The sequence below is a fragment of the Colletes latitarsis genome, chromosome 1, assembly GCF_051014445.1.
Source record: "Colletes latitarsis isolate SP2378_abdomen chromosome 1, iyColLati1, whole genome shotgun sequence".
Lineage (NCBI taxonomy): Eukaryota > Metazoa > Arthropoda > Insecta > Hymenoptera > Colletidae > Colletes > Colletes latitarsis.
In genome coordinates this window covers 50,285,194-50,298,630 of record NC_135134.1, presented here as the reverse complement: position 1 = coordinate 50,298,630, position 13,437 = coordinate 50,285,194, and the positions used below count along the sequence as shown (strand labels likewise).

Sequence of the window (13,437 nt, the reverse complement as noted above, 5' to 3'; positions counted from 1 at the left end):
TGTTTTATTTGACGCGCGGTTCCGTTCTGCATCGAATAACAACGAGAATATTGTTTCCAATCAGCGTTGGGCAAAAGTTATTTACGAGGAACGAATCGAAGATCACCGCTAAACTAATCAACGTAATCCATAAATAATGTTTGACGTTTGCGAAACTAACGTAAAAAGTAAATAATTCGTCTTTGGGAACGGATAATATTACCGCGAGAAATACTCGACGTCGAGTTTCAAAACCCAATGCTGATATTTTAAATTAAGCCATCTGGAAGACCGGAAGTAACTAAACAATGAGCTCAGAGTTGGGATTTAATAGGAGCCTATTTTTACCACTGCTGAAACTACGCTATTCTTAATATCAATTTTCTGCACTTGCTAAGAGGAGATTAGTCGAAACAAGCAATTCTAAAACATTGTTTAATTACACTAGATTAAATTCGCGTTTACTTTATTTTCCAAAAATTTGTAGTATTTTATTGACTCGTCGTTGGGCCCGTAGCAGTTACTCTGAAAGGACTCAAGGTCGAATAAGTGTTTCGATCCAAGGCCAGATCTCGGTTTCCTCGATTTTTCAGCGTTTTATTGGAAATACGGGATGCGTGCGTAACCAACGCGTACCTCATAAATTTGAAGCCATTACGCTTAACAAGCCTGATATTCCTTTCTCTACCTTAAACTATTACTTGCAATACTTATCCTTAAGTATTCATACAGGAAGTACATATCGAATGCTAACGATCGCCGTTCGACCGTAACTGGAAAGTCAAGGAACCTCGTGACCGTCGCAAAAATATTTCTTTTTAAGAAATAGTTGCATCATACAGTGCAATCGCCATAATTGCAATACTGAAACCTATTCGCGCAGTTGAAAGTAATGTACTATTCTTCTTTCGAAGGGTATCGTTTCACATTTAGAATAAATAACTGTTTAATACTCTACGTATTTATACAGCTAAGAAAATGATTGGTAATCGATTCCGCGGCCTTTAATATTAACGCACTAAATTAAAACACACCCTAAAGAATTCGAAAATCAATTTCTAACGTAAAAACTAATTGACGTTATGAAATTATATAAAATCACACAAGGCATTAAAATAATGAAAGAGAAGTTAATTATCTTAATTTTTTTTCTCGCTGCTAGATCATATCGAAACGATCGCTCGAACTAATCGTAGCAAAATATCGATTAATTTTTTGCTTGTTTCAGTTTCCCTTATAAAATACTCCGACGGCGCTTTCGTTTTACGCGAGCTTATTTTTAAAAAATTTACTTACACGTGCAATCTTAGTTATCGCATATTTATGCAGATTACGTAGACTCGCGAAAAGCAAAAGTTAAGGAACAAATTGCACGAGTTTTCCTGAGTTTTTATTAGTCGTTCGTTATTCGAATCGAATTCTGTCCATCTCTAATCGAAACCGACGCACGGAAGAGTTGTTGGCTATCGTCGCGACACGCATAATTCGTCTCCTCTTCGCTTTTCGCCGTTTTCACTATTTCCTAACTCGAGAAGTCGCGACAAGCCGTTCCTCGTAAACGACGACGTAAACCCGTCGGTGTGCTTTAGCCTCTTAATAGTCCGACCTTGAGCCAGAACTAAGGAGTGCCTTTGCTACAGCATAACCTTCGTATACCTTCATCAGCAGGGCTCAACCTGCGACTGACAGCGTATTTTTGTTTCCTTCGCTCCACGCTAATTAAATTGAGGAATTCTTCTTGTCTCATTTCGAAATCTTTGTTCACGAATGATCCGTACGTATCGTTACGCGCGCGGACTGAAGATAAGCAAAATTACCGATTCGATATAAATTTATTACTTTCGTGCTATAAAAATTTAAACAGTTCCTTTACCTTCTCCATTTTACGCACTTTTCTCGTGGCTTCTATTGTTTTTAAATACTGTTTCGTATGAGTACTCTGATTTCCAACTCTCCCGTGCTTTCGTCTAAGCTTCCATTGAAACAACGTACGAGTAATTAATGATGAAGACCTTAAAAAAATAATATACTATCTATGTAGGTAGATACAATACATTTAATCGATTAAACAAAAAATCGTTTGAAAATAATACTAATACAAAAGAATAAAATAAAAATTATACGTAAATAAATTTTGTCATTAAAAAAGTCCTTTGGATTTCCGGTAACTTGACGGATTACACGTCTGATACTCTCGAAGAGCGATAATATAATTGTGAGAATCTTCGATCCCTAAACTGGATTACACCGTAAATGCCAGACAAGGTCGACAACTGCGTAATACTCGTCAAATCGGGGCGCTCTTTCCAAACAGGAAATACGAGATTAAACTTCTCCATATAGGATATGTAAATATAACATCGTGCTGCAGATTCTTCGCCGATAAAATGCCAGAAAATCGAGGGAGGTTCGACGAAAGCGACGCGCGACGAACGGAAACGGAAGAAAAGCTGTGCACGGTGATCTCTAACGCTCGAACTTGTCCGAAGACAAATTAATCTTCGCTCTGCGATTCAGCAGCGTGAGATGGAATGCGTTCGAGGGAGTAACGGGTACAAAATATCCTGCGTACACGAATCGCGAGGCCACCTCTCCTCGCCGTTCCAGGGACGACGTAAGCCATCGAAAACCATGGGCAAACTTTCCCATTATTCGATCAAACCTCTTATTTAACCCTTTCGATGTTAAAGCCGGACAGCGTACGCTCGAAACACGAAGTATACCAAACTGTTCAACGCGTACCGACAAACGGTTCGATGAAAACTTTTTAGATTGCGTGGGTGGACGAACAGACCGAAACGTTTAACTTTAAAATCTATTTTAGTATTAGAATTTGAAAAGGTTCTGTAAATAATTATTTCAAACTGTTGTACGAAAGTTCCGATCAAAACTGTGTCGACTGTAGGGCCGCGTGAATTTTTACTTAAATCGATATACGTGGTTCGATATAATAGTTCTGAATAACTATTTTAAGAACCTAAACATACAAGGTATTCGGCCACCCCTGGGAAAAATTGTAATGGGAGATTCTAGAGGTCAAAATACGACGAAAATCAAGAATACCAATTTGTTCATGGAGGCTTCGTTAAAAAGTTATTAACGTTTCAAGTTTCGCCCATAATGAATTTTTTTCCTCGAAAATGCGCAGGATTTTGGGGGTGTGTCTATTCACCAAAAATGATTGTAATTGTCCCCTACAACTAAAAATAATTTTTCCAGGACGATTTGAAATTTTTTTTTTCGTCGAAAAATTTAGGCACCTTTCTAAATTTTTTTCTAGAAAGTGGGTAGGATTTCGGGGGTGTGTCTATTCACCAAAAATGATTGTAATTGTCCCCTACAACTAAAAATAATTTTTCCAGGACGATTTGAAATTTTTTTTTTCGTCGAAAAATTTAGGCACCTTTCTAAATTTTTTTCTAGAAAGTGGGTAGGATTTCGGGGGTACGTCTATTCGTCAAAAATGATTGTAATTGTCCCCTACAACTAAAAATAATTTTTCCAGGACGATTTGAAATTTTTTTTTTCGTCGAAAAATTTAGGCGCCTTCCTGAATTTTTTTCTCGAAAATGCGCAGGATTTTGGGGGTATGTCTATTCACCAAAAATGATTATAATTGCCCCCCACAACCGAAAATAATTTTTTCAGAATTAATTAAAAATTTTTTTTTTCGTCGAAAAATTTAGGCACCTACCCCCTGTCGATTTTTCTTAAAAATTCCTTTTTCATTTTTAGTAATTTTGTTTGACGCCCTACAGAAAAGTTGTCTAATACTTTTTTGTAGGTACCCATGAGCTCTACTTCAGAAAAAAGTTTCATTGAAATATATTCACAATTGTAGGAGTTATGGCTGTTTGAAAATTGGACCATTTCTATGGGGTTTTTCTCATTTTGCGAGGTCAAGGACCAACTTTTCGAATATTTTTGCAATTTGTACATATTCCCCACCAAAATACGCGTAGTTTGCTTTTTTAAACATTAAAATCGTCCAATCCGTTCAGAAGTTATGACGTTTTAAATATTCGCATGAAAATTCGGGCAGACATTTCATACACCCGTATAGTATAACAGTTTCGAAGCTCTAAAACAAAATGACTGGTTCGGGTGCACTTGACTTGGTTTCGCGTTTCTCGAATTTTCTTTATGGAGTCCTGTTAAATTAATCGATTGCTCCTAAGATATTGCAGGCATCGTACAGTCAAGCGATAAATCAGGCGCTCTACATACATGTAGTAGAGTTCGTGGCATTTAATACAAAGAGGGCACACCTTTGCCTGCTGCAGATTGGACAACATATTAGCTAATTTCTAACCTCGTAAAATAAACTACCCAAAGGGTTGGTGTTTCATGATATTGTATGCTTTCTATTACCAAGTTCACCAACCTCTGGGTTCTCGTGGAATAAAATCCCTGGAAGCTTAATATTTTATCTATTGTTTAACCTCTATTATCATCTTCGTGGTTATTTTCGAGGTTTTGTGTACGTTTATATTTATTAAATTTAAAAATGTATAAATTATTGATTGAGTTAATTTTGAAGATCAAAATGTGTATTCAAAATTTCAATTGTAAAATAAAAATATTGCTGTCGACTACAGGTTCAGAGTCTTAATTTCATTAATTACTTAACACGTTGACTGTCATGGTAGTCTAATGAATTCGTTAATTATTATTCTTCATTGGATATACTTGTGCATTAATTTCATTAAATCTAATTTTGAAAAGTAATGAACACGAAAAAAGGAGTTGAGAACCCCTGCATTAAGGACCCCGTACTTGAAGAGAAATGAGAACGAAAACGAGTATATGACACGACAGTTATTAATATATCAATCCCTAATAGATATACATAAAAAAACCACGCGTAATATGATATAATTTCCATAACTAGATGCTTCAAGGCGTTCGAAGGCGAAAACTAGGTTATCACAGACGTACTAAATCGCGTAATCCGTTGCAGATTCAATGTCTGCGCGTCTTCGTGCCATAAGCAGGAAGAAATTGTTCGAGCAGAGTTCGACACGGGAATACGAAACGCGACAAAGAGAGTGAAGTTATGGCAATGACGTAAGAAACGGGCTAATCTTGTACGTGACCCCATTATTTATGCCAACTGTGAACCATTTGCCTGGAACAGCATCTGCCCGACGCATGGCTAAAATTCTTTAACCCTTTTCACGCTAAAATTTCTACGACAATTGATCGACTGTGTCCGCTCGTATCGATAATTCATTCGAGACATTAAGTACAGTACACTCCCATGATATACTATCGTCTCGTTGTAACGTTAATCATAACGTAATCGTATAATACAAACTCGTTTCAACGCTGACAATTTTATTCTTTTTTTTTTCAAAATTAACGACTTGGTTAAACTTTCTTTCTTACCAGATAAGATTTATCAATAATTACTTTCTCGTTATGGTACGTAAAACAAGAACTATGAAATGAACTGTAACAGTGCAGGGTGTTAAAAATACTAACCGCCAGTCACCGCATAAGACCAGCGAGCTACATAACACCAGATGGTGTTAGGTGCCATTCAGCGACCTTTCGTTCAAATAAATTGGATCATTGTTCAAATCCAATCTCAACAGATAACAATGTTTTTAACGTGTACTGCAAATCTGCTTACATTAAATTGCACCACATTATTAATTACATCGATATTCCCCACTAACGAGATCTTTAAAACGTGCTAACTTTCAGAAGTTCTTTTAAGAAACGGTTGGCGCCTAACGTATTTATTGATCGTATCTCCATGCGTAAAAACGTTACCTTTCTTCACGCCACGAAGGTGACACGTTTCCAACGAAATTCGTTTAACACTCACGAACTACTAAATAGGCAGGATGTAAACCTAAACAGAGCACAAGAATCGAACGGTTGAGAAAAGTCGTTAAAAATGATAAAAAAAGCGGTTAAACGTATCGACAGTTTGGTCACGTGATCCCACTAACGATCACATTTTTAAAAGTCAGTGCTGGAATAATATTGGATCGACACAGTGTCGACTTCGACGCGTGTCTAATCATTTTTCAATGTGCATTTCATCGATTTCGATTCATTGCTGCATCAACGATTCACAACCCAATGTGTTAGCTAAAATTGACTGCAGAAGATCGTGCGCAGTAATCGCTGAAGAATTTACTTAGAAAACCACGACGCATATTTGAATCGCACAACCTAGAGAATCGGTCGAACAGAAATTTTGTCGGTGTTTCTTCGCGACGAGAAATAATCGCGCAGAGTAGGGTTAGAAAGAAGCCGTAAAATGTAAGGGAAAGGAAAAAGGGCCCGTCGAGATCCGTCCCTGGCCTCGGTAAGCGAAACCGGGCGGGCTGCTAACTCACCTCGTGCCACATTCCGCTGGCTCTGCCAACGTTTTCGACGACGAGAATGCACCGCGTGCAGGGTCGGGAGCACCACCTTTTGCACCAAACAACACACCTGCACCACCCCGGCGCGGCACTTTTGCTCTTTTCGAAAATTCAAACGCGCACGTGAGAGCTCCAGCGGGCTTGCATGCCCGCAACGCGATTCGTCCGCGCTCTGTTCGCGCACACTCCAACGGGTTTTCTCGTAACTCACACAAGAAACGTCAATCGACCGTCGTGCTTACTCGATAAGCGGTATTACGCTACGAAGCCGGCGTTATGATCCAGTCAGACGCACACTACCTACAAACCGTGCGAGCGATCAACACAGACTGAACGCCGCGCCAACCGACTGATCGTACCACGGTGCAGTTCGTTGATGATGCGTGGAGGGGATGCGCAGATCATCCTTTCAGTGTACATACACGAAAGTATTCCAACGCTTACATTTATACATTCCAACTAATGGAATATATGTCAAACTGAAACATATGACATACGATGATACATATAACGAAAAATTACATAGTTAAGTAATTTTAATGGGAAATTGTCCCATCGTTTGTTTCTATAACAATCCTAAGTCTATTTTCTTTGGAGTAAATTTCTTCTAAGTCAACCTTCTCAATGTCTTCTGCTACTGTCCTTTCTTGTTCATCAATTTCTTCAATTTTATGCTCTTTTTAACATTGTGTTTGTAATGCTGGTCTGCACATTCGCTACTATGTAAGAACAATCTTTTAAATTAATTTTTGTATACTACTCTATTACTTTTTCTTCAAGATTGTGTTGAGATGTAAACAGAATTCTTTTTTTGAGCAACTTTTTTCTGTATTGTCGCTTAAAGCACTCGACGACTTCTTGAATTGACGGTTGTACGAATGAAGTTACATTAGGCGGCAAAAGCATCACTTATGTAAATTCGTCCTTCTCGTTAAAAGCATTGCAAAAAATTGGTAAATAATTGACTTATCTAATTGAGTTCGTTCAAGCTCATCTATTACGTCACGACTGTTAGCATACCCGTATTCGAGTACATCTTAAAGTTAAATTCGTCGTAAATTTATTCGTAAATCAGAATTCATTAAAGGATGAATGAATCTAAAATTTTTACTCGTTATTCCTGAAGAAAATTTGCTTCACTTCACACATTTATTGTTTTATTAAACTGGCATAGCAACCAATTAAACAAGTATTTTGATATATTCATATCTTTAAAATGTAATTTAGTTACCGACTGTTACGTGAATGCATAAAACTAATAGTTCTCAGTTAGAGTGCGCCGCAATCGATGCTTCCCGCCAAAATATTCTTTTGTTATATCATCGACTCTACATATATTTACTTACAAAAATTAAAATATATCCAAGAAAATTCTAAATTAAATAACAAAAGATATAATTTCCATAAAAATTTTCATTTCCACCGAAAAAGAGTTAAACACTTAAGTACACGATATAAAATAGTATTCAATTGTACATCTACTATACTAGTAATAAAGTTAATACTATAGTGCTAATAAATCATTTAATAAAGTAGAAATTTCGTTATATACGAAATAATCTGTAAAAAATTTAATGAATCGTGCATTCAAAAGCCTCGATAATAACTATAATAACGGAAGTGTATCGTTAAATAAGGTTAATTGTTGTAAATTGGAGTAGTATTAGTATCATACGCACTTCGAATCTTCTTCTTTCCAACGGAGATATGATTTTGGAAAATAAGACAGTTTTTCATAGGAATAAATCAGGAGAATCTGGAAGTAATGTAAGTGCAGAATTTCTTGTTTTGTCACAATCCACTTTACTGATACTGCAGACATCTCACGTTGTCACGTAAAAAAAACTAATTTCTTTTTTCCTGAAATAAAGCTTAGTTCTCAAATATTTCCTAAAATTTCAGAGATAATCATATCAGTTACTTTATAATAATCACCTTGTATATCCGCCCATATTCTTATAACAATCTTATTTTTTATGACAAACTAATAACGAATTTTTAATATATAATTATGTCACAATTATAAGAAAAAAATGTTATATAAACATAGGTTGTTTAAAGCTTTATTCAGAAGTTACAACAGACCTATGTTCATGTAACATTCATATAACATTTTTCTTTATGTTTAAACCCAAAGAATACACTGACAAAGTTTGCCAATTAAAACTTGGGACACCCTGTATAATAAATTTTACATAGGTTCCAGTCTATGTTATTTCTAAACATATTATTATGTTTAATACTCGCGTATCATCCACTTACAATGTATATCACTAAGGTAACTGAATAATATCTTAGACGTACTTGATAGTTAAAATTCGTCAATATGAATCAACCATAATTTTATTTTGTCATATAATCGCTTGTACAGAATACCTTGTTTAATGAAGTATACTGAATACACATAAAAGTTTATTATAATGCGCATGGATATTCCTGTAATCGTACATCAATCAAAAGTAGTAAAATTATAATTGTTTTTTTCCTTTTTCATCAATAAAGATAATTTACAACATTTACCATTTTTTCTTTCAATATATCTTAAAAGCTAACCGACGATTACATTTTCCAATTTAAACACATTTACATGTGACATCTCGTTAAATCGATTTTTCCGCGCGTTTCTCTATATAAACAACCTACACCATAGAATTCTCGATCATCACGCTACAAATCGCTAAATTTGTATCTTAAGACATGTAGTGCACAGTTACTTTTTTTTACGCATACAATAAAGACTAAGAAAACAAAAAAAGGTAAAACAATGTGCGTCGGCATAAAGATGAAACAAAAAAAAATTTCGCTTCTCACCTGCCACACGTACAAAACTTACATGGAAAACATTAATGAATAATTGAATACGGTTCCACTTTAAGCAGAACGAAGAATTGAACTATGATTTACATTAGCTCGAAGTTTTTAATTCGTAGTCTCGACAAGTCATATTCCTATATATCGAATGTTATTTAGTTAATTGATAATTACCCATACCCCCGTTTCTTTTGCAAATATATTAACGTTTCATGCAATACATTTACTAGAGTGATTATATTACGTTTAAGCAAAACAAATTATTCTCCATGAAAATTTGTAATCAACCGAACAAGCCAGAAGCATCATACTTATTTAACGGCAATCTATTTTCCATGCAGGTTCCATTGTTTCTAAGAAACACCATCAACATAATAACAAAGAAGGACACATCCCCCGTATTACAATCTAATAATATAAATCTTCTTGAACGTGTGATGAACAAATTTACACCGACGAAATACATTAACAGAGCTACTTAGTACTTTCAGCACATCGAGAAAACGTACAGAATAAAGAATTAATCTAGAAATTTCGAGAGTGAAACATGTGAACAAGTTAAACATTTAAATACCAGTACTTGTTTTTATCAAGTACGACCAAGTACCAATCCAAAATAAAAATGCATGTTGAACGAGTCAGTAGCGTGTATTCTGTCAAGAGTTGGGGTAGAAGTTTATAATTTTCTGACAGCCAGTTACCTCAAATATCTCTCACCACGCCTGTTGTAAGAGGTAAATAAGGAAAAACTAAAAATAGTAATGGAATAACAGTATTGCATATGGGTGGTTAGCTCATAGACACTTGTCCATTAGACAGTAGCCGTTCAATAGCAGCGTTTATATCTCCGAATGTGGCAATTAATGCTGAAAACGACACCAAAATTTTTTATAAATATTATATATTAATATACCATCGATAATATTAATTTTCTGTTTCTACTAACACGAATTAATTAATAATTGAAAGCATATTTCTTAATTTTAAAATCAATTGTGTTATAATTGTTTGTTAAAAAAATGTACCAAAACTATTAAATAACTAAAAGCATACCAATATTAAATACTTAGAGGTAAAGATGATGAAATCAGGTTTGAAGATTATACATATCGTTACCTTGTAAATTAGCGTCTCTATTAACAAACCCCATAGCCGTAAGCTGTTCTAACTGTGCTCTATAGCGCTCTTCTGGTGGAGGTACAGGTAGGCCATCCACTCCATCTAATGCCATCGCCGTTACCTGACAAAAGTAAAATTACTAATTGGCTCGTTTATACATTATTCACGAACTAACAGACTGCTCACACGATACGGCCATTTTACCTCCAGCACAACGCATGATGAAAGCTTATACACGTCACAGCGAATAGAGGTTAATTCATACATTTCAGAGCTAAACATGTTACGAAAATATAAAAAGGTTTTAACGCTGCTTTTAGCTATTACCGATTCGATAAAATGACCGAATCGGTCCAGAAACCGTATCATGTGAACGGACTGTAAAGTAAACAAAATATTTACCATGCGTGCCATAAATTGAGAGAATGGATCTTGCTGATTTGTATCCGTCGTTGGTTGCGTAGTTGGTGCACTTGGATTTGTCGCACCTGTATTTGGTGCCGTTGGTGCAGGTGGTATAGTCATACCCATACTAGAAAAAATTTACATTGATAAACTTTTAAACGTGACTAACTTTATCATTGGTAAAACTATAACATAAAATAAAAAAAAATCTTCATTTTTACGTTTCGTTCTTTTGATTTGAGGTTAAAAGATGAATTACAAAAACTAAACATGTATGTAATAACTTACTTTTCAACAAGTTCTGGAGCAACAGTATGTAATTGTTCCATGCCTTGTTGAATTTGCATAATGGCAGCTAAAGCATCAGGATTTGTAACAACGTTCTGAATTTGGGGATTCTGCATTTGACGAATGAATGCAGGCATCATGGCTCGCATTTGTTCTTGCATTTGTGGATTTCCCCGAAAATACGGATTTGCAGTAATCACCCTAGTGGCTATAGCTGGATCCGCTGCCATAGCTTCCAGCATAGATCTCGTGTACCGAGCTTCCAACATGTTTCGCACCATCTGCGGATGTCTCATAATTTGTCCCAAAAGACTTCGCGCCTCTGGTGAATTTAATAGAGCTATTCTTTCCAGTATGTCCGGAGCTGTCTGCTGTTCTGACTCCGACTCGTTGCTCTGACTCTGAGTCTGAGTCTGACTCTGATTCTGATTCTGATTCCAAGGATTTGGCAATGGATCCCTGTTTTCTTGACCCTGCTGCGGGTTAGTCTGGCCTTCTTGGCTACCGTTATTTTCCAGCAATGCTGTAAAAGGATTACGCTCGCTGATTGCAGCTGCAAGCATAGGTTCTTGAATATCGCGATACATGCGACGAAGTGCACTATAACCACCAGGAATGCTTTCCAGATTAGATAAAGCTCTGTCATGGGAACGCATTAATTCTTGTAGCATCGACGGACTGCGCGCCAGCTCCATTGTTTGTCTAAAAGAATTTAAACATTTATCACATGGCTACTTTCACACTGATTTTTCATATACGGTGAGTGAGTCCTTATGTTACATGAATTTATAGGCGCGCGGTTACGAGAGACATGTAAATTGTTATTTCATTTATAATTTTGAAGGATACCGATTGTGTAAGCAGAGGACTTTCTATACAGTTGTAGTACATTTTGGATAAATCTGTTCTTACCTCAACAGTTCTGGATTATTCAGCATATGACTGATTTCTGGATTGCGTTGCATCAGTTCTTGCATTTGAGGATTAGATGTTACCAAGTTACGCATATTCTCTGGATCATTCATTAGACTTTGCACCAAGGGATTATCTAGTACTTGACGCATCGTTTCTGGATTTGACAATAGTTCACGTTGCATACGTTGCTGCAGATCGATGAAATTAGCTGATCCCATACCAAGAGATCCCAGTCCCAGGAGACCTCCTAAACTGCCCAATCCAAATGGACTGGCGTTTATATCAGCTAAATGTAACAAAAACAAGGAAATGTAAATCTTTCACAATGATAGCATAGCATTTATGATAAATGAAGTTGTGATTGGATTCCTAACATATCACATTCTTACCTTGTGGTCTCTGAGAAGCAGTAGAGTCTTGACTTTGACTGGAAGGTGTACGCGGCGCCTTGATAACCAGATGAACCGTCAAGCCATCCTTGACATTATGTGTACCCAGTGTTTCATGATCTTTCATAATCTTCCCAGCAAAGATCAGACACAACTGTTCTGTTAGAGCATTAAACTTCTTCGCAACTGCATCTTTAAACTGTAAATTCCGGGAGAAAAAGTTTATTGAAGTTAACCCAACAATGACAAACGTAAGTAAACGATAAATCCCGCCTTTGAATAAATGTACAAATACAGAATTAAAAAACTTACATCCTTAATGCTCGCATCCTCCTCGATTTCAATGGTTTGTTTCTCTTTTGGCGTTTTGACGTTAACTGTGATTTTCTTCCGAGTATCCTGGCCTTCTGCCATCTTGAATCGGTAGATGACTCGTTACTTTCGACGCTTTCGATTCTCCCTCGTCGAGGGCCAATTGCGCACCACTTTTCACGAATGCTACAATTCTTTTTCGCACAACGGAAATTTCGTCCGCAAACCCGTTCCCAAAGAAACTACGCTCAATTTTGTTAACAAGTTATTCCAAAGAACCATAAAGATCACATAGAAGGGTCAACTTGAGCAGCTATTCTATGCTAAGCCATAATGCACGAGACGACAAAAGTACACGATGTGTCAACGCGTTGGTGTATAGTTTCTTTGCGCGCCGACACGTAATGCGTTTCCTTAAAAAAACGGTTCTTTCGTTTTTCTAGAAAGTACTTGCTAGAACACGTGAATTTCAAAACGACAATCTCATGCACAAAATAATTGATATTATTTACGAAAAACCACAAATCATTTTAGGTTAATAGATTATGTCGTCCTGCCACTATCGTAACGTTAAAACACTAACTAGGCGTATCCATGAACGTCATGCACGATATAACTAGATATGTACCGCATTATTAAAAAATGATGTATTTTATAGAAAAATTGTGAAATCCAAATAAAAATACTACACTTAGATAATAACGCGATAAAGACGAAATGTGTGTTATAAAAAATATTTTAACTCCATTTTGTCATCGAAATTCTTAAATTTTGAAATTAAGTCTTCGTCTAGTTTCCCAAAATATTGTTCCTAAAGGGCACTGTATGCGTATGTATTA

General features: G+C 36.1%; 2 protein-coding genes across 2 annotated transcripts in view; both read right to left on the bottom strand.

Annotated features, from left to right (window-relative positions):
* The window catches only part of LOC143340409 (uncharacterized), a 41,031-nt gene extending 34,361 nt beyond the window's left edge, over window positions 1-6,670 (bottom strand). The window contains exon 1 of the mRNA XM_076762357.1: window positions 6,333-6,670. The gene's annotated coding sequence lies outside the window, so the exon portion shown is untranslated. The remainder of the gene's footprint in view (window positions 1-6,332) is intronic.
* A 2,014-nt stretch (window positions 6,671-8,684) lies between these two features.
* On the bottom strand, window positions 8,685-13,165 carry Ubqn (ubiquilin). Its single transcript, XM_076782765.1, has 7 exons — window positions 12,599-13,165; window positions 12,287-12,485; window positions 11,895-12,183; window positions 10,983-11,684; window positions 10,692-10,821; window positions 10,287-10,410; window positions 8,685-10,036 (listed from the first exon to the last, which is right to left on the bottom strand). The coding sequence occupies exons 1-7, from the start codon at window positions 12,698-12,700 to the stop codon at window positions 9,960-9,962; spliced, it is 1,623 nt and encodes a 540-aa protein (XP_076638880.1). The 5' UTR covers window positions 12,701-13,165; the 3' UTR covers window positions 8,685-9,959.
* Between the last annotated feature and the right edge of the window lie 272 nt (window positions 13,166-13,437).

What these genes read in the sequence shown, in the direction of transcription:
- Ubqn (XM_076782765.1), bottom strand. Translation starts at nt 12,700, where the DNA reads ATGGCAGAAGGCCAGGATACTCGGAAGAAAATCACAGTTAACGTCAAA. An exon ending in GCTCCAGAACTTGTTGAAAA is followed by an intron (nt 10,822 to 10,982) that starts GTAAGTTATTAC and finishes AATTTTTTCTAG; the next exon opens with TATGGGTATGACTATACCAC. An exon ending in TAGAGACGCTAATTTACAAG is followed by an intron (nt 10,037 to 10,286) that starts GTAACGATATGT and finishes TGTCGTTTTCAG; the next exon opens with CATTAATTGCCACATTCGGA.